General features: G+C 41.7%; 2 protein-coding genes across 5 annotated transcripts in view; both read right to left on the bottom strand.

Moving 5' to 3' along the window:
• LOC148141018 (uncharacterized) overlaps positions 1 to 801 on the bottom strand; it is a 28,364-nt gene extending 27,563 nt beyond the window's left edge. For both annotated transcript variants that reach the window (XR_015752918.1, XM_087978742.1), the window contains exon 1: positions 556 to 801. The gene's annotated coding sequence lies outside the window, so the exon portion shown is untranslated. The remainder of the gene's footprint in view (positions 1 to 555) is intronic.
• A 9,526-nt stretch (positions 802 to 10,327) lies between these two features.
• On the bottom strand, positions 10,328 to 18,160 carry LOC122541649 (uncharacterized). Of its 3 annotated transcripts, none has more exons than XM_087978793.1 (2): positions 17,687 to 18,160; positions 10,328 to 13,592 (listed from the first exon to the last, which is right to left on the bottom strand). In XM_087978793.1, the coding sequence occupies exon 2, from the start codon at positions 12,916 to 12,918 to the stop codon at positions 12,319 to 12,321; it is 600 nt and encodes a 199-aa protein (XP_087834919.1). In that variant the 5' UTR covers positions 12,919 to 13,592; positions 17,687 to 18,160; the 3' UTR covers positions 10,328 to 12,318. The 3 variants fall into 3 exon arrangements, with proteins under 3 accessions (XP_087834919.1, XP_043534514.2, XP_087834920.1); XM_043678579.2 differs by having other exon boundaries at positions 10,328 to 13,239; XM_087978794.1 differs by having other exon boundaries at positions 10,328 to 13,027.
• Between the last annotated feature and the right edge of the window lie 6,152 nt (positions 18,161 to 24,312).

Genomic DNA, 24,312 nt, shown 5'->3' with positions numbered 1-24,312 from the left:
AATTGCTATGATATCCCAGTCCCATGTTCCTAACCATGCCCTGAGTTCATCTTCCTTCCCTGTTAGGCCCCTTGCTTTGAAATAACTGCAGTTTAATTTATTAGTCCTACCTTACAGTTGGGAATTTGCATCGTGAAAGGAGAGGAAAATTCGAAGTGATAGTTGAATACGATAGATTAGAATGCCCCATCTCTCAGACTGTGCCCCCTAATTCTAGAATTCCCAATGAATGCAAAAAGATTACTTTTATCTACCCTGACTTTTCAAAATAATACTTTGAAGACTTTGATCAGATCATCCCTTAACCTTCTAAATTCTCTAGAAAACAGGCCTAAACAAGTCTTTGCTTTCTTTTCTGATACGTTCACAGAGATAGGGCAGTCGAAGATCCTGCAAAGACGTAAAAAGACAGGCAACATGCAAATCCCAGTACACATAGTGAACTGACTGTTCACTGTCCGCAGTATAATAACCAGCTACTAAAACATATAGAACTCAACAATAGAAAATCAGTAGGAATCCTTACTCTGCACCTCCGAGATAATTAGACCTCACCTTCTCATATTCAGGAATGAGTCACCAACAAAACACAGCCTGGAAATCAGAGCGAAATGCTTCCAATAAACACACTCAATATCCAACACACAGCTCCAGTCACACAGTTCAGCACAAAGCACCGCGAAAACTGCTCTCTCAGCTGGATCTTCTCACACAGCATAAGGGACATTTCCACCCCTGACTGCCCACAGGATAGTCAGACTGCCTGAAGATTGGTGTGGATATTATGGGATACAGTTTGTGTAAAAGCTGCTCCTTCACTTACCAACTCATCACTTGGTTTTCAGTCCCTTTAGGAAGTGAACCAGCTCTGGAAGAGGAAGAGGAGACAATGGGCAGAGTGGGTGGGCTCTCTGATTGACGTCTCTCCAAATATTTCTGGAGCAACATGAATTTCCAGAAACTTGGGAAACTGACCGAGGAAATGCAGACGTAGTTCTGGGGTATTTAAACTTGATAGTGATCCACCTGAATAAAAACTCATTTAGTCATGAAGGGCATCGATACGGTGAATAGCCAAGATAATTTTTTCAGGATATATCGGAGTCAAAAGCTAGAAGGCATGGGTTTAAGGTAAGTGGAAAGATTTAAAGGGACATGAGGGGCAACTTATTCACACAGATGATATTTTGTGTATGGAATGAGTTGCCAGAGGAAGTGGTGGAGGCGCGTACAATTACGGCATTTGAAAAGCACTTTAATGGGTACGTGAATAGGAAGAGTTTAGAGAGATATAGGGCAAACACAGGCAACAGGGACTAAATCAGCTGAGGATAACTAGTCAGCGCGGACGGGTTGAACTGAAGGGTCTGTTTCCCTGCTGTATGAGTCTATGCCGTCTGTGTTCTCTTGGTAAACCTTTGATGGAGATTTCTAGTGTGCAAATGGCAGAAGATATTAGGATATAACAGTAAAGGTTTGGTCAAAGTGGCGAGGCTGAACGAGACTGCAAATTTGTTTTTATATTCAGGCATGAGGTGGAGGCATTGCTGGCTGAGGCAGCATATATTGTCCATCCTGACTGCCCTTGGGAATGTGGTGGTAAGCTATCTTTTTCAACTGGTACTATTTTTGGTAACAGGTATACACAGAATGCAGTATGGGACTTCCAGGATTTTGAGCCAGTGACACTGAAGAAATTACAATATAGATCCAAATCTGGATTCTGGATTAGTGGTGCTGGAAGAGCACAGCAGTTCAGGCAGCATCCAAGGAGCAGCGAAATCGACGTTTCGGGCAAAAGCCCTTCATCTGGAGCCGAGTGGCTTGGAGCGGAACTTTCAGGTGGTGGTGTTCCTATGTATTTGTTGCCCTTGTCTTTCCAGATGATAGTAGTTGTGGGTTTTGAAGGTGCAAAGGAGTCTTGGTAAATTTCTACAGTGCATTTTGTAGATGATACACTTAATATCAGTGGTGGAGAGAGTAAATTTTTGTGGATGTGGTGCCAATCATATGAGTTGCTTTATCCTGGATGGTGTCAAGATTTTTGAACGTTGTTGGAGCTGCACCCATCCTGTCAAATGGGGTGTATTCCATCACACACTTCACTTATCGTTTGTAGATAATGGACGGGAACTGGGGAGTCAGGAGGTGAGTTACTTGCTGCAGTATTTCCAGCCTCTGAAGTGCTCTTGTAGCCATTGTATTTAGACAGTGGGTCCAGTGGCATTTCTGGTCAATAGTCACTCCCAGGATGTTAATAGTCATTAATATGAATTTCAAGGGGTGATAGTTTGATCATCTTTTAGAGGAGATGTGACTAAATTTAAAATAAAGAGAGATCAAAATGCAGAGAGGATTAAGAAATGAATTCACAAAGTAGACCCGATATCTCTCTTCTTAGGTCTACCAAATTTACCATCTTTAGACGGACATGGGAAGAAACTATTTAATATTCTTGCATTCTGTTCACGGAAGTATATTCTGATGAACTGGGTGTCTGACAATCTGCTGGGCTTGCTGGGATGGCAGAAATTAATTATGGAGCACATTCCCTTGGACTTTTTACAAACATGGTGCACCACACAACAGACATTTTTATAAGACATGGCAGGCCTACTTGAGTTATTTGGATTTAGATTTGTCAGCTACCTTACCTAGGGCATTTGTTTAACCAGGACAATTAGGTTTGTCGAGTCCTGGGCCCTGGAGGGAGTCTCCTGAGTTAATATGGGTATATATACAATACTTCCATTCTTTTGTTTGGGAGCTTTGCGCCGAACATAACTGTTCTGCATTCAGTGTTTTTTTTTGCTTTCCTTTCTTTTTTTGGATCTATTAGTTATTTACTTATTTATTGGTGTTGCTTTGCACAGTGTTAGGGTTTGTTTTGTATTATAGGGTAGGTTAGTAGTTAGTAGACAGTAGTTATATTGTAATTTGGTTTTTTCCTTTTATTATACTGATATTTGTTATTGATTGTATTTTTCAATAATTGTATATGTTTGTAAAGTTAAAAAAATTGCTAATGAATATATTTACAAAAAAAATGAATTCATGATTATGGAACCTGAATGGCTTACATTACAGCCATCAATGGAAGAAAGTGGACAGATTCACGAAACACCAGAATTTGACATCCATAGCGATCTTGGTTGGAGATGAGGCAAAGGCTGACAGAGATATGATGAGATGAGGTCAGGGAATAATTTGTACTTGAGTGTAATAATTTGAATTTGAGGCAGTGGGGCATGGGGTCAGTGCAAGTCAGTGAGCACAGGGGTGATAGGTATGAGAATTAAGATAGGGAGGGCAGAGATTTAGCTGGTTTGTAGATTATGACGGGGGGGAGATCAGAAGGAGGACAGAATATCATTGGAATGGTCTACTCTAGAAGAAACAACATATGGATGAGGATTTCAACAGTAGAAGATCAATGTTGGAATAGAGGGAGGGGGAGATTGATGTTACAGAGGGGGAAGTACGTGAACTTTATAATGGAGAGGTTTAAGAAAAGAATTCATGATCATGAGCCTTACGTTACAACCATCAATGGCGTACTAAACACTAGAATCCGGACTGAAGGCCTGTGACCAGTGGAGTGCCTCAGGGATTGGTGCTGGGCCCATTACTGTTTGTTATCTATATCAATTATTTGGACAGGAATGTACAAGTTTTCTGAATACACGAAAATAAGCAGTATTGTGAACAGTAAGGAAGGCTATCAGAAATTTCAGGAATTTGATCAGCTGGGGAAGTGGGCTGATAAATGGCAAATGATGTATAATATAGATAAGTGTGAGGTCTTGCATTTTGGAAAGTCAAATCAAGCCAGGAGTTTCATGGTAGGGCCTTAAGGAGTGAAGTGGAACAGAGGAATCTTGGAGTTCAGGTTCACAGTTCTCTGAAAGTGGAGTCACAGGTAGACAGGGCAGTGAAGAAGGCTTTTGCCACACTGGCCTTTATTTAGTCAGGGTATTGCGTATAGAAGTTGGGAAGTTATGTTGCAATTATATAGGAAGTTGGTCAGTTTGCACTTGGAGTACTATGTTCAGTTTTGGTACTATGTTCAGTTTTGGTCACCTTGCTATCGGAAGGATGTTATTGAACTGGAAAGAGTGCAGAAGAAATTTACAAGGTTGTTGCCTGGACTCAATGGTCTGAGTTATAGGGAGAGGTTGGACAAGCTAGGACTTTTTTCTTTCAAGCATAGGAGACTGAGGGGGCATCTTACAGAGGTGTATAAGATCATGAGAGGCAAGGGTAGAGTGAATGCACTCAATGTTTTTTTCCCCAGAGTTGGGGAATTGAGGACTAGAGGGCATCAGTTTAAGGTAAAAGGGGAAAGAATAAAAGGGAACCTGAGGGACGTTTTTACTCAGAGGGTGGTACGCATACAGAAGGAGCTGCCAGAGGAAGTGGTTGAGGTGGGTACATTAACAACATATAAAGGGCATTTGAACAAATACATGGATAGGAAAAGATTGGAAGGATATGGGCCAAGTGCAGGGAAATGGAGTTAGTGTGGACGTACAGTTTGGGCCAAAGGACCTGTCACCATGCTGTAGGACTCTATGTGAGTGTATGGAGTTGGGATCTCAGCTGGAGTTTGAAGAGGATGCTGATCAATTGTTGATGGAATTGAGAGTGGAGAGGACAATTGAGAGGAATTTAAGCAATGTACAAACTGGAATAATCCTTTAGACTCATTACGCCATTCAATTCAATCATGGCTAATCTGAACAATACCACTTCTGATGGTGCCGCACTCCATCAGTCCTGCACTGGAGAATGATCCTAAGCTTCAGTCTCTGCAGCAAGATTAGCCCCCACAACTTTCTCACTTGGAGATTAGAGTGCTAACTAAGCCACAGCTGACAATGATTTATAACATTTCAGAGGAAGAAAGAAAAATAGGAACATAATTAAGCCATTTGGCCCATTGTGCTGCTCTGCTAATCAAACAGATGACTTATTTCTATGCCATTTTCCCTGACTATCCCTAAATTTCTTTCTGTCTCAAGCATCCAAAAATCTAATGATTTCTGTCTTGAGTAGGCTCAAAGATTTCAGTATTTGATTCAATTTCTAAGAGTTAAGTCCCAAGACTGTGTCCCCAATGCTTTTTCTCCTGTAAACTGGAAGCCTGAAGTTTGATTTGAGTTAAAATGGAAAAGTGAGAGCAATAGACTTCAATGTTACTCTGTGTGTCTGGTTTCGTGAAGCTAGAGTCAGAAAGTCAAGACAGATTCAAGGCATCTTCTGCACCACCAGACAGTTCACAAGGGAGAGATCCTTCAGGTGTAAGTTTTGCAATGAAACTCTGTGATGTGACATCGATGACACTCCTGATCAATGGTTCCCCCTTTTTTTAACCTCTTAGATATCTGCATCCTTTGCATGTTGTGTGTTTAAATTGAAGTAGAAGTATACAGTGGAAGATTAGCAAGTGAACATGTGGTTTCCAAGTGGCTACATGGCCATACAGACCCCAGGGAAAATTGCTCCTGAAAAATCAGAACATTCACAATGCTGTCACAACTCACTGGGGCAGTATACTGGAATTAAGTCTGCACTATTCCCTGTCGTCTTAACTGTGAAAATATTCAATTGAATACGCGAAAGTTCCCAATTTATTTTACTGACAAGAGTTTTACATTATTACTGACGATTACAAGAACTCACTCATCAGATTTCAGAATGAAACAGAAAATATATTTATTTCAAACGAATTGTTTTTAACTGAAGGCAGAAATGAAACACGAATGACAACTTAGATCTCACTACAACTTAAATTCTACCCTTTTGAAAAATTTCCCATAAATGTACAAACAGGCTCACAAGGAGACAAGTCACAAATATTAAGCTGGGGTTGGGGGAAGGGTAGTGTTGCTTCGATCAGTTGAGTGGACAGCTGGTTAGCAATGCAGAGACACCAACAGCCCAGGTTCAATTCATACACCAGCTGAGGTTTACCATGAAGGTCTCAAACTCACCACTTTCCTGAGGTGTGGTGCCCCTCAGATTAAATTGCCACCAGTCATCTCTCTAATGAGAGAGCAGCCCTATGGTCCTCTTGGTCAATGTTGACTTTACTCCCTTATATTAAAGGTTGTGGAGAAGAAACAAAAGTCAATGAAGCACAGTTCTGGCACCAGTGCAGATCCGAAACAGCTGAGATTCTTTTCTTCAGTTTCCTTTTGACTTTTCGATGAAGACGAGGAGGTAGTCACAATGATTCTCACCCTTTCATTCACTGGTTGAGGTTTTACCCTTTCAGGGTCTCTGAAAATGGTTTCCCCTTTTCCTTCCAAGAAGGGAATTTGCACAGAGGGGAAGTAGCTAGCTGCTTGGAATGTCCTTTTACTTCTACACTTACAGAAAAGAAGCCAAGAAAACTGTTTTATCCTTCACAGACTGAATGTTCCTGCTGTATTCTCCAAACACAAAGCTGTAGTCACTGGCCAGGAACTAATCAATAAATTGTGCAATGCTGAGTATTCCTGATCACACACATTTAGAGTCACAGTCAAACAGCATGGAAACAGACCCTTCTGTCTAGCTAGTCTACACCAACCAAGTTACCAAACTAAACTAGTTCCATTTGCCTGTGTTTGGCCCATATCCCTTCAAACCTTTCCTATTCGTATTTATCCAAATGTCTTTTAAATGTTTTAACTGTACCTGCATCCACCACGTCCTCTGGTGTAAAAATAAAGTTGGCCCTTACATCCTTTTTAAACTTTCTTCTCTCACCTTAAAAATATGCCCTCTTAACAATATAAAGAACCTATTAAAAATCTGTCTCAAGACAAATTGTTCCTGGATATAAACCCACAGAGCAAAGTGTCTGACAGCCACTCCCACTGCCTGAGAAAGGCCACAGTGTATATACAACTTATGAGTCCTGCTTATTCATTCTTTCCATCCTTTAACATTTTCTTAAAATTTTTGAGTTGTTTCTTTGTTGCTAGATGGTTTGTTTTGGTGTTCCTTTCTCCTGGATTGGAGATAGCACATGAAACAATGTTTTACTGAATTTGCCTTTGCCAAAAGTGTGTTTATGGGAGGCTAACCTATATTGGAACAGTAGATTATTAGTAATTAAATAACATATTCTTTTGTTAAGTATTTCAATAGTTAATGTTCCGTAAATTTGTTTTGTTTCTATTTTAACTGGGCATAAAAATAAAGTGTGTTTTGCTTAAAGCCCAGTAGTTTGACCACTCGAATCACATCTGGACACATCGCTTTACAGTTGTCTTTAAATAAAATAAGAAGTTAGAGTCTAGGCTAGCTCCTTGATATATTTTTGGGAGGTTGGCCTGCTCCATAACAAGTCACTGTTGCCTTCCTCTCCTCAACCACCCTTTTGTCCATTCCCCACGTGGGATAGTAGAGACCTGTCTACAGTTGAGAGTAGAAGTACAAAAGCCACTACAGACATTACTAAAAATGAGCACACCAATTAAAAAATCTAAGAAGCAAAAGAAAACTAATACTATAAAGAATGAAGACTGGGAAATTTTGAATATATTCCAACTCTTACAAAATTATCTAATTTATGATTACAAAATGCATTGATCATGAAGACAACTGGATGATTCCATTATGTTTCCGTTGGTCTCACAATTGCTTTTCAAAGTTTGATTTCATAAATTCCTTAAAAAATAGATAACAAGTGTATCGGCTCTGCCTGAATGTTTGTGTTTTTTCCATCTCAAATTGACTGCATTAGGAATTAATAATGGAATTTTTGTGAAGTGTAAATTGACCTTTTGTGATGTTCAACACTGATTTATTAAACATCAGACAGGAAGACTTCCAATCAAAGAAATGATGGGAATAATGAGGGTGGTGAGTTTCTGCCAATTGGATCTGTTTGAGGTGGCTCTTCACGTTACAGGTTTTTAGGTGTTCGGGCACCAATAGTCAGTCATATTCATGACACCATGCTGTGGCCAGTAACTATTTCAGAAAACTGCAGGCCTACAGATGATAACTTATTTCAATTCTGTCACATAAACCAGGAAAGTAGTTAAAATAATCTAATAAAATCACAATGACACTACCATCTCAATTAATTTGAGTTTCTGCTTTCATTCTGCTTATGATAGCTTTTAAGAGTGTTCACTCTCTGTCATTTTGATCTTGAGATGGCTGGAGGAGAAGAGATAGAGAAAGCAGGAAAGACAAAAGAGAATTAAGGACAAAGGGGTCGAAAGCAGGTCAAAGTGGAGAATGGAGGAAGAAAGCAGAAGTAGGAGTAGAGAAGAAGAATAGAGGAAATTGCTCCCATTCCTCCCTCCTCAGTACGTTCCTCCTAACACAATCCCCCATTTATTCCTCACTCCTGTGTTCTTCTCCAGTGCATGTGCTGATTCCACCACTGCACAGCTTCACTACACTGGATGATGTGTCTTCCTCTTCTGATCTGCTATCAAACACATCCCGTGGCTAAACATCCCACACTGATGTCAATTTGAAAGCCTCCGAAGATGAAGAATGCTATTCCCACACTAGAAATCTGTCAAACATTTACCAGGGGAACTGAGACAGCAGCTGTAATAAGTGAGGTTTTATTCAGATGGACAATGACAAATTTAAATCCTCACCTGATCTTCTGTTCAAAATCTCCTCCATTTCACCAATCAGTTTCAGAAGCTTCAGGAAATTAATGTTGCTCCAGAAATAATTGGAGCAATTTGAACTTCAAACAATGTTACATATAGTGTACAAAATGGTCACTGTCCTCAAACCTGTATTTACATATGATGACACCAAATATCACATTCATACAGCAAGACATTCTGTGTAAAGGTACTTCTCCAAAAATACTTGATTCATTAAAAAACAAACTTGTATGCTCTGTTATTTGCAGGTTACTCCACATAAAAACCTATCAAGAAAAGTTATCACATGAATATAAAAACCATGTTCTTATTCATTCATTTCATTTTTATCTGCTCATATGCATATTGCACACATGATACTTTTAAGCATTCAAATCTATTTGTAGTGTATATACACAAGTTTACATGAATTGTTCATCTCGTGTCTGCTCTCAGGAGAATGTTGCCATTACAGCATGTGTTGTTACTATAGTATGTGTTGTTGCTGAACTGTTGGGGAATGGTTCACCTGTGGGAATGATGGTTGTTCATTTCTGCTCTCACTCAGTGAAATCAGATCAGCCTCATCAGCTATCTGCTAAGAATCAGTGGCTTCTCTGATAGCACACAAATATCTGCATTTGCAACAACAGATCTGGTCATTCACTTACAGTGTATATAATTCAAGTGAGAACTTCTCTATACAGTTCCAAAATTACCTCACTTTTGTTGAGTGTGCATATTGACACTCTGACCAGCTCAACATAGAGTCATAGAGATGTACAGCATGGAAACAGACCCTTCGGTCCAACCTGTCCAAGCCGACCAGATATCCCAACCCAATCTAGTCCCACCTGCCAGCACCCGGCTTATATCCCTCCAAACCCTTCCTATTCATATACGCATCCAAATGCCTCTTAAATGTTGCAATTGTACCAGCCTCCACCACATTCCTCTGGCAGCTCATTTCATACACGTACCACCCTCTGCGTGAAAAAGTTGCCCCTTAGGTCTCTTTTATATCATTCCCCTCTCACCCTAAACCTATGCCCTCTAGTTCCGGACTCCCCAACCCCAGGGAAAAGACTTTGCCTATTTATCCTATCCATGCCCCTCATAATTTTGTAAACCTCTATAAGGTCACCCCTCAGCCTCCGACGTTCCAGGAAAAACAGCCCCAGCCTGTCCAGCCTCTCCCTAACTCTCAGTTCAACTAATAATTCGTCTGTCTCCAAAATAAGATTTTGCTTTCATTTCATTTTGATCTTGTCACTCACTCGTTATTTTCTCCGGCCTCAGTAGATGTTCAGGTATTGGAAGAGCAGTTTAATTGTAGCAAAATCATTAGTTCAGAGTGTAAGTTTGCTTGCTGAGCTGGTAGGTTTGCCTCCAATGTTTCGTCACCATGCGAGGTAACATAATCAGTCAGCCTCTGTTGAAGTATTTGTGTTCTGTCCTGCTCTCTATTTATGTGTCTTGGTCTGTTTAGATGGGTGATATCATTTCCAGTTCTTTTTCTCAGAGGTTGGTGAATGAGATCCAAATCTATGTGTTTATTGATGAAGTTCTGGTTTGAATGCTAAGCCTCTAGGAATTCCCATGCATTTCTCAGTTTAGCTGTCCTCGGATGGATATGTTGTCCTAGTTGAAGTGGTGTCCTCCTTCGTCTGTTTGTAAGGATACCAGTGATAGCTGGTCATGTCTTTTCGTGACGAGTTGGTGCTCATGTATCCTGGTGGCTAGTTTCCTGCCTGTCTGTCTAATGTAGTATTTGTTGCAGTCCTTGCAGGGTATTTTGTGTATGACATTCATTTTGCCGGTTGTTGATACAACGTCCTTTAGGTTAATCAGTAGCTGTTTCAGTGTGTTGGTAGGTTTGTGGACTACCATGATGCCAAGGAGTCAGAATAATCTGGTAGTCATCTCCAAGATGTCTTTGATATATGGTAGTGTAGCTAGAGCCTCTGGGTGTGTTGTGTCTTCTTGTTTGGGTTTGTTGTTTAAGAATCAGTGGACTGTATTTATCAGGTACCCGTTGTTCTTTAATTATACTATATAGATATTTTTCTTCTGCTTGTAGTTCCTGGGTGCTGCAGTGTGTTGTGGCCTGTTTAAATAATGTCCTAAGAACAGCAGAAGAAAGATACCCTGCAGGGACTGCAACAAACACTCCATCGGACAGACAGGCAGGAAACTAGTCACCAGGATATACAAGCACCAACTAGCCACTAAAAGACATGACCCACTATCACTAATATCCTTACACACCAACAAAGGACACCACTTCAACTGTGACAACACATCCATTTTAGGACAGGATGAACAGAGACATGCATGGGAATTCCTGGAGGTCTGGCATTCAAACTGGAACTCCATCAATAAACTTAAAGATTTGGACACCATTCACCAAACTCTGAGAGAAAGAATTGGAAACAATATCACTCACCTAAACAGACAAGACACACAAATAGAAAGCAGGACAGAACACAAGTGCTTTATCGGAGGCTCACTGATGATGTTACCTAGCATGGTGACAAAACATCTGAGAACCAAACCTACCCACCTCAGCGAGCAAACTTATAAGCTGAACCTCAACCTGAGCTACAAATCTTCTCAAAAATCACAGATCATTAGTTGCTGGACTGGACAACAATTCACTTTTTCGGGACATACTTGCTACATTCTAAGACTGTCTCATATACATCAATGAAGGATTCAATTGGTTTGTCAGAGGATGAAATGGGGAGTTGTGAGGCTTCGGTGTGTGTAATTAGGAGGTTAGTTACACAGCTGCCTAGAAGGTGACCACGTTTGTACCTGTTTAATCTTTCCAGGGTAAAGGTTCCTCTACATAATCTAATTCAGAGTCAAGAAACTTTGTCACAGTGTCTTGGGGAGTTATAACTGTCTGTCAACAATGTCTATCTGCTCCCTGGTACTTCATTTCCAAGTGATATCTCTACAAACAAAGTAACATCCTGTGCAAATCCTATAGAACAGATACTATGTCATCATGCAAATCTCTATACCAGGTAAGGATTTACAGTGGTATTGGGTACAGAAGAAAAAACTGCTTTCACTCACATAAAACAATGAATGAGAATAGCCTGAAATGAAAAAGATGCTTTGAATTGGCTTGTGGTCAGACACCACCATTTCTTGCACTCTCAAAAACAGGTGGTGGAAGGAATCTTCACAAACAAATTTATAAATCTGTACACAGTGTTGTTCAGTTTGTGTTAATGCTCTGAATACAAATACAACGGGTTGTCCTCACTGCCTGGGGGTTACTCCAAGTCCTGTTTCACTGACATCACACTGCAGGGTCACTCCATTGTTACATCATAATCCCTCAGCACCGATGATGTCATCACTAGTTGTTTGATGGGAGTGAAAGCTGCTTCTTGATCTGTGTCCCAGTCCCACTGAACATCCTGCACAGTGAGACTGGGTACAGTTAAACAATGTGATCCCAGATTGGTAGGAATTTGTTTGGGTTCGCTCATGTTCGATGAATTCCAACAACTGTGTGAGAGTTTTATTACAGAAGTAAGAGCAACAGACTTCCTTCCATGTTAGTACATTGATGGACAAAGACATACCCTAACTCTGGGAAAGTCTAGTCATAAACATTGCACCTGAAAAGTTTCATCGTCTGAATTCTGGGTTTTTACAAAGTCACAGCAAAATGTTCACAAACATCAAATGGTTACTTCCCCATATGGATTCTTTTATGGAGGAGAAGGCTCCATGACCTTGAGAATGATTTGTCACAAACCTCACAAGTAAATGGTTTCTCCCCTGTGTGAATGCGTTGGTGTGCATAGAGGTTCCCTGATCGCGAAAATGATTTATCACACACCTCACACTTGAACGGTTTCTCACCAGTGTGAATGCGTTGGTGTGTATGGAAGGTAGACGACTGAGAGAACGATTTGTCACACACCTCACACGTGAATGGTCTCTCCCCTGTGTGAATTCGTTGGTGTTTTCGAAGTTCTGCCAATGTTGAAAACGCTTTATCACACACGTCACATCTGAATGGTTTCTCTCCAGTATGAATGCGTTGGTGTACAAGGAGGCTGGATGACTGTGAGAAAGATTTGTCACAAACCTCACATCTGAATGGTTTGTCTCCTGTGTGAATGGGCCTGTGTTTCACCAGGCCTGACAACTGTGTGAAGCCCTTGTTACAAACCTCACATTTGAATGGCTTCTCCCCAGTGTGAATGCGTCGGTGATTTGTGAGTGTCAATGACCTTGCAAAAGTTCGATCACAAACCTCACACTTGAATGGTTTCTCTTCCATTTAGCTGGCCGTGCGTTAATAGTAGTATGGCAGGTACACCTGCTCTGTACCAAATCCTCACAAGATTGGGTAACCTCCTCATAGACCTCTCATTTGAACAGTCTCACACCTGCAGGAATGAGAGAGTGGTTAATGATATGTCAAAGCTCCCCTTATCCAAACGATTTCCAGATGATGGTTTGAATGCCCAACTGTTGAGCAATGGTGTGAAGGAACTGAATGCCTTCCCACAATTGTGCAGATGTTCCCTGGGTGATGGTCAGGATCAATCTGCAGTGTCTATCCTCTCTGTATTCTCTGGTGTAGTATGGTGCAATCCTTCTGTAAAATAGGAAATAGAAACATGATTTCCTCCAACCCCGTCTCCTCCTTTGCTGAAGATCTGACTCCTCAGTTCTTTATCATACTTTTAGAGAATGTTGGGGTCACTAGCTAGGTCAGCATTTGTGCCCATCCCTAACTGCCCTTGGTGATGATCTGCCTTCTTGAACCATGACAGTTAATTGCATTATAATTACTCTGCTGGTCAGAAGAGAGTTCCAGGACTTTGCCTCAATGATAGCGAAAGAATGTCGATATAGTTCCAAGTCAGAATGGTATGTTGCTTCTCAGGGAACTTATACAATGTGATATTCCCATTCATCTGTTGCCTTTCTTTGAGTCAAGGAGATTTGCTGCACAGAAAGATGCCCATGTTCCATGTTACTTATCAAGCACCTATCTGCTCAAATCATATTTACCAGCACATGGCTTACATCCTCCAATGCTGTGATGTTTCAAGTGAACATCTAAGTACTTCATAAATGTTGTGAAGCTTCCAACATTCTTTCACGCAGTGAATTCTAGATATCTCCCAACATCTGGCGAAAATGTTAGTGACTCAAATCCCTTATAAAGCCTCGTCCCCTTCCCTCAGATCTATGATCCTGGTTACTGAGCTCTCTATAAAGGAAAAAGTTTCTTCCAATGCAGCGAGCGTATGGCGCCCCCATTAACCTGTACACCCTGATTAGGTCGCCCCCACCCCCTCAGCCTTCTCTGTTGTGAGGAATACGTTAGTCTATCTAGTCGCTATTCATAGCTGAAACACTCCAGCCCAGGCAACATCCTAGTAAATCTCCTCTGCACCCTCTCTAATGCAAACACATCCTTCCAATATCATGGCAATAAGAACTGGACACAGCACTCTAACCTAACCAACCTTGTATAGCTCAAGGGTTCTTTAGTCAATATGTTAACTTATAAAGGCAAGTATTCCATTTGCCTTCTTAACCACATTATCTACCTGTCCTGCTGCCTCCAAGGATCTATGGACATCCATACCAATGTCCCTCAGATCCTCTGTATTTCCTGGACACCGACCACTTATCATGTACTCCCTTGCCTTGTTAGTCCACTGAAAACTCATCACCTTACACTTTTCAGGATTAAATTCTGTTTACCTCCTGTTCTACCCATCCGACCAATCCAACTATACGGATCCCATATGTTCCTACCTCCTTAGCCAATCTCCCATTTGAGATCTTGTCAAAAGCCAATATCAAGTCTTGAAAAATGCAATCAAATTTGTTAGACATGATCTCCCCTGAAAATAATCACACTTACAACACTAGATTATTCCTTGCCTCTTCAGAGAGAGATTAATTCAGTCCCCCAGAATGTTTTTCCAATTGTTTCCCTACCACTGATATTACATACAGTGGCCTGTTATCCCTCGATTTATCTCTCCCATTCTTACTGAATAAGAGTACTTATCACACCATAAGGCACAGGAACAGAAGTAGGCCATTTAGCCCATCAGATCTGCGCTGCCATTCAATGAGATCATGCTGGTCTGATAAGCCTCAGCTCCATTTTCCTGCCTTTTCCCTATAACACTTAATTCCCGGGCTGATTAAAAAAATTCTCCTACTGATCTCCATCTGAATCTCTTTCAAGATCCAACCTTGACATACTCCTGTAGGAAAGAATTCTACATGTTCACTACCCTCACAAGAAATTCCTCCTCATCTGTCATAAATGTGTGTTCTCTTATTTTGAAATTATTCCCTTTGGTCATAGACACCTCACAATGGGAAACAACTTTTCCTCATTTAACCTGTTGAATGTCCCAAGAATCTTACGCACTTCAACAAGGACGCTTCTATTTTTCTAGATTCCAATGAGTACAGGCCCAACCTACTAAACACCTCCTCATAAGACATTCCCTCCATACCTGGTATCTGCCCAGTGAACCTTCTTTGAACTGCCTCCAATACCAGTACATCTTTACTTAGATAAGGGGACCTAAAACTGTTCACAGTCTTCCTGCTGATGTCTCATTTGTGCCTTTTCAGCAAAATCTCCTACTCTTATATTCCAATGCCTTTGCAATGAAGGCCAAGATATATTTTGCCTTCCCTATTACCTGAACTTGGATGCAAACTTTTTGTCATTCTTGGACAAGAAATCACAAATCCCTCTGTTCTGCAGTTTTCTGCAGTCTTTCTTCACTTAAATAATGTTCAGCTCCTCTATTCTTCCTGTCAAAGTGCTTAACTTCACATTTTCCCATATTATATTCGATCTAAGAAGTTTCTGCATACTCTTTTAAACTGTCTATATCCACTTGGTGCCTTTTTGCGTTATCCTCACAACTTGCCTTCCCACCTATTTTGGTGCCATCCACAAATTTGGCTATAGTGCATTAAATTTCTTTATCCAAGTGATGTTATAATATATATAGGATATAACTGTAGCCCAGCACTGATTTTTGTGGCATGCCGTAGTGAAAGGTAGCTGTCCTGAAAATTCTTCCCTTATGACAACTCTGGTTTCTATTAGTTAGCCAATCATCTATCCACGTTAATATACTGTCATGAACTCTTATCTTATTCAATAGCCTGATGTGGTACCATCTCAAATGCCTTTTGAAAATCTGAATATATTGCATGCACTGCTTCCCCCTTATTTATCTTGCTTATCACCTCCTTAAAGAACTCTAGTAAATTTGTCAGGCATTCTTTCCCTGCTCATGAAGTTGTGATAACTCTGTTTGATTATACTACGTATGTCTAAATGAATAGGGTGTAGGTTTGCTCGCTGAGCTGTAGGTTTGATATCCAGACGTTTCATTACCTGGCTAGGTAACATCATCAGTGGTGACCTCCAAGTGAAACAAAGCTGTTGTCTCCTGCTTTCTATTTATATGTTTGTCCTGGATGGGGTTCCTGGGGTTTGTGGTGATGTAATTTCCTGTTCGTTTTCTGAGGGGTTGATAGATGATACCTAGATCAATGTGTTTGTTTATGGTGTTGTGGTTGGAGTGCCAGGCCTCTAGGAATTCTCTGGCATGTCTTTGCTTAACCTGTCCCAGGATAGATGTTTAGCACACAAACCCACATGACTCATCCAATTCAGAGAACACTTCTTCCTCACTGGGCTATGAGGAAGAGCCATGAAATTTTCTTCAACATCTGCTATTGTTTCTCTAACATCTTTGCTGCTAAACTCTTTTCCGAGTCCTCTCCAGCCAGCTTTGCTCTCTTTCCTTGACAATTAGCTTTATTTAAGCTTAGCACAGTTGTTGCTGAATGAATATTCTCCCATTCAAACTGAATGTGAAATTCTATCAATTTACAGTCACTGTTTCCGATGAGATTATTTATCCTGGTATCATTCATTAAGCCTGACTCATTACACATCACCAGCTCAAAACAGCCTGATACATGGTTGAATATACGACATTTTGTTCTGGAAAACAGTCCTGATTACACTCTCTGCATTCTTCTGAAGCAAATCTGATTATCCCAATCTACAAGAAGATTAAAGTCAACCATGTTTAATGTACTGCATGTGTTGCATGCCTTCATTACCTTATAATTTATTGGCTTATACTGTATAGCTATTATTAGGGGTCCTATGGATTACTCCTACCAATGTCTTACATCCACTCATGTGGATTCTGCATCTTTTGATCCAAGATCATTTCTTGCTATTGTGCTTATTCTTTCGACACTGACAATGCTATCCTACCACTTTTTCCTTCCTGTCTGTACCTTGGAAAAGTCACCAAAAGCGGAATATTTAGTACCCAGCTATGACCTCCTTGTAACACCCTCCAGTACTCCAGTGTCTCTCCTGTGATCAGAGAGAATTTGAGAATTAATGGCAGAGCCCCTGCAATTTCCCCTTCTGACTCCCACTACAGTTTGGGATACACTATATCTAGGCCTGGGGTTAATCCATTTTTAAGACTGCTAAAATTGCTAATATCTCCTCACTATCAATGTGAATCAACATACAGACTATATCACAGTATCCCCACCCTGACATCTCCATTGTTCTTCTCTAAATGGAATACAGACACAATTCATTTAAACCTCAAAACGGGGACTCGGCAAGGTGATGGCGATTCTGTAAAACTGCTGTGGACAGCTCTGCCGAACAGCCAAGGCATACTGGTGTTTTTTGCCATCCTGGCCAACTTATGTGGTGGAATTATTAGTTTAAAACCTTACAGAACACATATTTGTTAATATTTGGGAATGGGAAGGATGCCAAACGGAAAAGAAACAAGCAAACAGCAGCACCTACAACACCAGAGACTGCAGCAGGAGCAGCCTCTCCTGACCCCGCTGGGGACCTGACAAGACTCACATGAATTGGCTGCGGCAATAGAGAGAAGGGCCTGTGCCCGAAACGTCGAATCTCCTGTTCCCTGGATGCTGCCTGACCTGCTGTGCTGTTCCAGCAATAAAGTTTCAACTGCGGCAATAGAGAGACTTACTTTGAAAGTTAAGGCTGTGATTGAGGAGATCCATGGGGAGATTCGTGCCCAGGTCGAACCTATCACGTCCATGCTGCAGAGGCATGAGCAGGAGATCCAGGGCCTCGGGAGAGGCTGGAGGAGGTGGAGGGTCGAACTAAGGCCTCGGAAGCTGCAATGGAGTCCTCGTCCAGTTGGATCCAGGTGCTAGAGCGAGACGTGCGAGCCTTACGAGACCATATCGACGACCTCGAAAATCAAGGTCGGAGGATAAATCTCCGAATTGTTGGGCTCCCTGAAGGTGAGGAAGGTGAGCAGCCATTCAATTTCTTTGAAAACTGGCTGCTGAAGTTTTTGGGCCTTCACATCAAGTACAGCAGGCTACAGATTGAAAGGGCTTATCGGGTTACAGTGCACAGGTCAGGCCCAGTGCAGCATCCCCGCTCGGTCCTAGTGCACGTCCATTCATGTAAGGACAAGCAAAAAGTTATAGAAGCTTCCAGATCCCTGGGGAAAGATCTTCAGGCACTGCTGTACAAGGGGTCAAAAATCATGTTTTTCCAGGATTTCTTTGCAGCTGTAATTCGAAAGAGGAAGTCCTTCGATGAAGTTAAAAAGAGTCTGAGGAACCTGGGCATCCAGTACTCCATGAGATATCCCGCAGTGCTCCATTTCAGCCACAAGGACTCAGTTTATAAATTTGACAGCGGATAAAGCTAAAATCTTTGTAGATGCTTTAAAATAGACGGACTGGCCTGAAGAATATGGTTAATGTTTGTTCTCTTTTCTATCTTTCCCCATGTTTTCCCTTCCTTTTTTTTAAATTCCTTTCTTTCTCCCTAATAATTTCCTTTTTGGAAAGGGGGGAAAAGACCTTGGAATAAGTTGTTCCTTTTTTTTAATAACTGGATTTTCTGATGGGAAATTTTGTGGCTGTTCTTTGTTGTTTTCCCCCCTTTTTTTGCTTCTCTTTTCGTCACAAGTGGGGGTGACATGAAGCCAGGGATGGGTGGAGTGCTCATCCTGACTTGGTCTTTTTTCTGTTGTTTTTTTTTCTGGCCTAAGACTGGGGCACAGTCCAGGTTTGAAGGATCTGTGAAGGAGGGGATGGGCAGGGGGAAGAGTCTTCCATTCAAGGTTTTATAGTTGTTTTTTTTTGTAGTTTTTTGGTAGTAATAGTTATTTATAGCTATGATAGAGTAGTTTTTGTATGTATAGTTCTTCGACTCTATGAGTCTTTATTTACTTATGTTCGGTGCTTTGTAAGCAGGGTTCTCCCTCCCAGGGGTTCAAGGGTCTCTGAAAGGGGATATGACTCAGTGTCTTATTAAATGGTGCACCTGGAACATTAAGGGAAGTCATTCGTCTGTTAGAAGGAAAAACGTGCTTTCTAGCCTTAAGAGGCAAAGGCTGATATTGTTTTGTTGCAGGAAACCCATCTTGATGATGGGGAACATCTGAAATTACAACGGGGGGTTATGACCGGGTATTCTTTTCATCCTTTACTACTAAAAGTAGGGGAGTAGTGATACTTATCCAGAAAAATCTTTCGTTCACATTATTACAGCAGGTGAAAGATGAGCAGGGACGGTTTGTGATACTTAAAGCCCTGATACATGGGGAGAAATATGGCATTTTAAATGTCTACTGTCCTCCGGTGCATCCCTTCAAATTTTTGATTAGTGCTTTCTCTAAGTTGAGTGCTTTTGGAACATTATTATGGGGGTATTTTAATTGTTTTTTGGATCTGACAGTGGACAGAATGCTTTGTGGGCCCCCAACTATTTCTTCGCAGGCCAAGCAGGTGGTTGACTTACGTGAGGAGTTGGGGCTGGTGGATATTTGGAGATGTCTTCACTCTACCGGCAGGGACTTCACCTTTTTTCCAAACCCACATAAATGTCACATGAGGATTGACCTCTTTCTTGCTCCCTCGGCCCTTCTGGATTCGATTATGGGTTGTAAAATTGGGAATATAGCTATCTTTGATCATGCAGCAATGTATTTGGAGGTTAAGGCCAAGAGTGAGGGGCTAGGTTTGCGGCACTGGCGTTTGGACCCTTTTCTCCTTAAGGATTCCAAATTTGTGGAATACCTTTTGAAGGAGTTTCAGGAATTCTTGACATCGTACTCCATCTATGCTATGGGAGACTGCTAAGGCCTTTGCTAGGGGATTAGCTATTTCCTATTCGGCAAGCCAGAAATGACAGAAGGGGGAACAGCAGCGACGCCTTGAGACGTAGTTGAAAGCCACCGAGGTGGCACATTGTGCGCGGCCTTCGGTGACTAATCTACAGTGGATCACGGCCTCCGGGCTGCCTTGAATTCAATACTGACACAAAACGCAAAGAAAGAACTGGCTTTTGCTAGACAAAGGCTGCTCGAATATGGGGATAGGCCAAGGAAGTATTTAGCGTACCTGACTAGGAAACAGTGTGTTCCCCAATCCATTACTGCAATCAGAGACAGCGCCGGGGTCCTTACATCCGATGCTAAAATGATTAATGAGGCTTTTCAGAGCTTTTACTCTGAATTGTATTGGTCTGAAGATTGTGAGGACAGGAGGGCTAAAATGGAGACCTTTTTTAAGAAACTGGACCTCCGAGGGGTAAACTGGGAACAGGCCTCTCTCCGTAATGTCCCCTTGACATTTCAGGAAATACAGAAGGCAGCTAGGTAACTTCAGAGTGGGAAAGCGCCTGGCCCTGATGGTCTTCCGGGTGAGTTTTATAAGGAGTTCATAGGGATTCTGTCAGGGCCGATGTTGAAGATGTACAATCACTTCTATATGCATGAACGCCTACCACCATCTTTGAGAGAAGCTAATATTTCCCTAATTCTTAAGAAGGAGAAGGTTCCTGAGGATTATGCCTCATACAGGCCCATCTCTCGATTAAATTCAGATTTCAAGATTCTGTCCAAGATCCTGGCACTGAGATTGGAGAGGGTGTTGTCCTATATTATTAAAGAGGACTAGACAGGCTTTATAAGGGGCCATAGGTCCACCAATAATATTAGAAAGTTGCTGAATATGGTCAAGCTTGTCAGCAACGATCAATTCAGGGGTTGGTGATTTCCTTAGATGCAGAGAAAGCATTTGACAGGGTGGAATGGCCATATCTTTTTTATGTCTTAGAATGGAGCTGAAAATGTGTTGCTGGAAAAGCGCAGCAGGTCAGGCAGCATCCAAGGAGCAGGACAATCGACGTTTCGGGCAAGAGCCCTCCTGAAGAAGGGCTCATGCCCGAAACGTCGATTCTCCTGTTCCTTGGATGCTGCCTGACCTGCTGCGCTTTTCCAGCAACCCATTTTCAGCTCTGATCTCCAGTCTTCACTTTCTCCTCTATGTCTTAGAATAGTTTGGGTTGGGTGGAGTCTTTGCTCGGTGGGTAGAGGTTTTATATCGCCACTCTCTGCCCGCGGTCATCACCAACAGGGTGAGGTCTGGGAATTTTACAATTGGTAGGGGTAGTGAGCAAGGCTGCCCCCTCTCACCGTTGTTGTTTATGTTGGTGATAGAGCCGCTGGCAGAGGCCATTCGTCCAAACATTCACATAACCACTCCGGAAGTGGGATCGAGAGAAACAAGTTTACACTGTATGCGGATGATGTCCTTCTGTTTTTATCGAACCCGATGACCTCCGTACCCATTTGATACAATGTATCAATTCATTTGGGGCTATTCAGGATATAAGATTAACTTTGCCAAATCGGAGGCTATGCCTTTGGGGAACCTTAAAGATGTACCAGAAGTTGAAGGTGGCCCTCAGTTCCCTTTTAAGTGGTCACAGGCAGGGTTCCAATACCTAGGCATTTTTATTACCCCCAGGTTTGATCTGTTATTTCGGACTAACTTTGCTCACTTGCTCGACAATATTAGGCGAGATCTCCAGAGATGGGAGGCTCTTCCAATTTCATGGCTGGGCCAAATATCTCTCATTAAGATGAATGTTCTTCCTCGTTTGCTTTATCCCATGCATATGCTCCCTATAATGTTTCCCAGGTCAACGCTGCGGCAGCTTATGGGGTGGTTTGGTTCCTTTGTCTGGCATCATAGGTGGCCCCTCATCAAACTTACTAAATTGCAGTTGCCTCATGGAGGGGGAGGAGTTGATTTCCCAGACATCAGAAGGTATCAGTTGAGTTCCCTGCTGTCCTTTGTCTGTAATTGGGTAGGTAACGAATAAAACTCAATAAGGCTGGATTTCGAGGCCTCCCAGGCAAAGTGCCCTCTTATTAACCTGTTGTTCATGGATAAGATGAACTGTCCGGAGGACAGTTATGGACCATTGCCCGAACCCCATTGTCATAGTTCAGTCAAGGCATGAAGGGCGATGCGTCAGAGTTGGCATGTCAGGATTCCGACCAGGGATGATGGACTCAGGGTTCAAACTATGGGCAGCAAGAGGAGTTCTAATTTGGGAGACTTGTTTGATGGGGAGGTTATGATGTCTTTTGAGCAACTGAGCCGCAAATACGGGTTGCCCAGCAGAGACCTTTTCCATTTTTTGCAGGTTAGGGATTTCATCCAGAAGAAGACTACACTTCTCGCTAAGCCCTACAAGCCTGATACAGAGAGGTTGTTGCTACGTTCCACAAGCACCCTTTCGGTTAGTGCCCTCTATTGCCTGCTGGGTGGCAGAGCCTGGCAGGAAATTAACCGGTTATGTGAGGTCTGGGAGCAAAAGCTGGAAGTGGAGATCTCTTCTGAAACATGGGAGAACATATGGGAGAATACTTGAAAGATCTCAATTTGTAATAGGACACGCGCTACGCAGTTAAAAATTCTGCACAGGGCTCATCTGGCACCAGACTGTCTGGCGAAGTTTAAAAAAGGGGCATCTTCAGAGTGCCCCAAATGTAAAATAAGTGTAGATACTCTTACCCATTGCTTCTGGACATGCCACAGGCTGCGTGTTTATTGGAGCGCTGTGGTGGGAGAGATAGGGAGGGTATTGAGGACGGAAGTCAAAGTAGTCCCGATATCTCTCCTCTTAGGTCTACTGAATTTACCATCTTTGGATGGGCATGGGAAGAAACTATTTAATATTCTTGCATACTGTTCACGGAAGTATATTCTGATGAACTAGGTGTCTGAGAACCCGACGGGCTTGCTGGGATGGTAAAAATTAATTACGGAGCACATTCCCTTGGACTTTTTTGACAAACATGGTGCACCACACAAGACAATTTTTATGACATGGCAGCCCTACTTGAGTTATTTGGATATAGATTTGTCAGTTATCTTAACTAGGGCGTTTGTTTAACCAGGATGATTAAATTTGTCAAGCCCTGGGGCCTGGAGGGGTCTCCTGAATTAATATGGGTATATATACACAATGCTCCCGTTCCTTTGCTAGGGAGCTTTGCGTCGACCATAGCTGTTCTGTATTTTGTGTTTTTTTTTATGCGTTTCTTTCTTTTTTGTTTGGTGTTGCTTTGCACAGTGTTAGGGTTTGTTAGTAGGTAGTGGTTAGTGGTTGTAATGTATTTTGTGCTTTTTTTCTTTTTATTATACTGTTATTTGTTATTGATTTTTAAAAAATATTTCATATGTTTGTAAAGTTAAAAAAAATTTGCTAATAAATAAAAAAAACCTCAAAAACATCATCTGGCTCCAGAAGTTGTGTGTTTGGAAGGAACCTTGATGAGATGCTCCAGTGCATCTTGTAGTTGGTATACATAGCTGCTACCGTTGGTGTGAAATTAATTAATGTTGAAGATATTGGATGGGTGCTAATCAAGTGGTCTGTTTGGTCCTGGGTGGTCTTAGCTTGCTCAATGTCATGCAGGCAAGTGGACAGTAACTGTTAAACAGGAAAGGTTCAAACAGCTATCAGCTCACAGATAACGTGAAACTATCATGAACAGATACAGACAATAATCCAGAAGACTACTTCAAATCCTCCAGTAAAATTTGGATAGGTTGTGAGAGACATCTGGTCTGGCCATTCTCCCCTCTTGTTCTTCAATTAATTAATTCCCAGCCCACAGGATACTAACCAGTTCCCATCACACACACACACAGAACTCAACAAAAGGATATCAGTCAAAATTCTCAGACACACTACACCTCCCAGATAATGATACTTCACCTTTTCATATTCAGGAATAAGCCAACAACAAAACTCAGCCTGGAAATCAGAAGGAAATGCTTCAATAAACACACAATTTCCAACACAGCTCCAGTCAAACAGTTCAGCACAAAGCATCAAATAAACAGCATCAGTTTGATCTTCTCACACAGCATGAGGGACATTTCCATCACTGCACACAGGATAGTCAGTCTGCCTGAAGATTGGTGTGGATATTATGGGATACAATTTGTATAAAAGCTGCTCCTTCACTCACCATCTCCTCACTTGGTTTTCAGTCCCTATAGGAAGTGAACCAGCTCTGGAAGAGGAAGAGGAGACAATGGGCAGAGTGGGTGGGCTCTCTGATTGAAGTCTCTCACAGTCAATCCAAATATTTCTGGAGCAACATGAGTTTCCCGAAACTTGGACAGATCATGCGGGGATATACACTTGTTATCTTCCCATCTGAATAAAACCTCGAATTGCAGGTGCTTAGTTTCCCGAATAAATGTTTGACAGATTTCTACTGTAGCAAAGGCATTTTTCATCGTCAGAGGCTAAAAACTAAAA

The sequence above is a fragment of the Chiloscyllium plagiosum genome, unplaced genomic scaffold (assembly GCF_037043375.1).
Source record: "Chiloscyllium plagiosum isolate Xiang-an unplaced genomic scaffold, Cpla_swu_hap1 HiC_scaffold_35, whole genome shotgun sequence".
In the NCBI taxonomy this organism is placed as follows: domain Eukaryota; kingdom Metazoa; phylum Chordata; class Chondrichthyes; order Orectolobiformes; family Hemiscylliidae; genus Chiloscyllium; species Chiloscyllium plagiosum.
The sequence above is the reverse complement of the archived record's forward strand: the minus strand, read 5'-3'. Positions and strand labels throughout refer to the sequence as shown.

Coding starts and splice junctions, on each gene's coding strand:
- LOC122541649 (XM_087978793.1), bottom strand. CDS start 12,918: ATGGAAGAGAAACCATTCAAGTGTGAGGTTTGTGATCGAACTTTTGCA.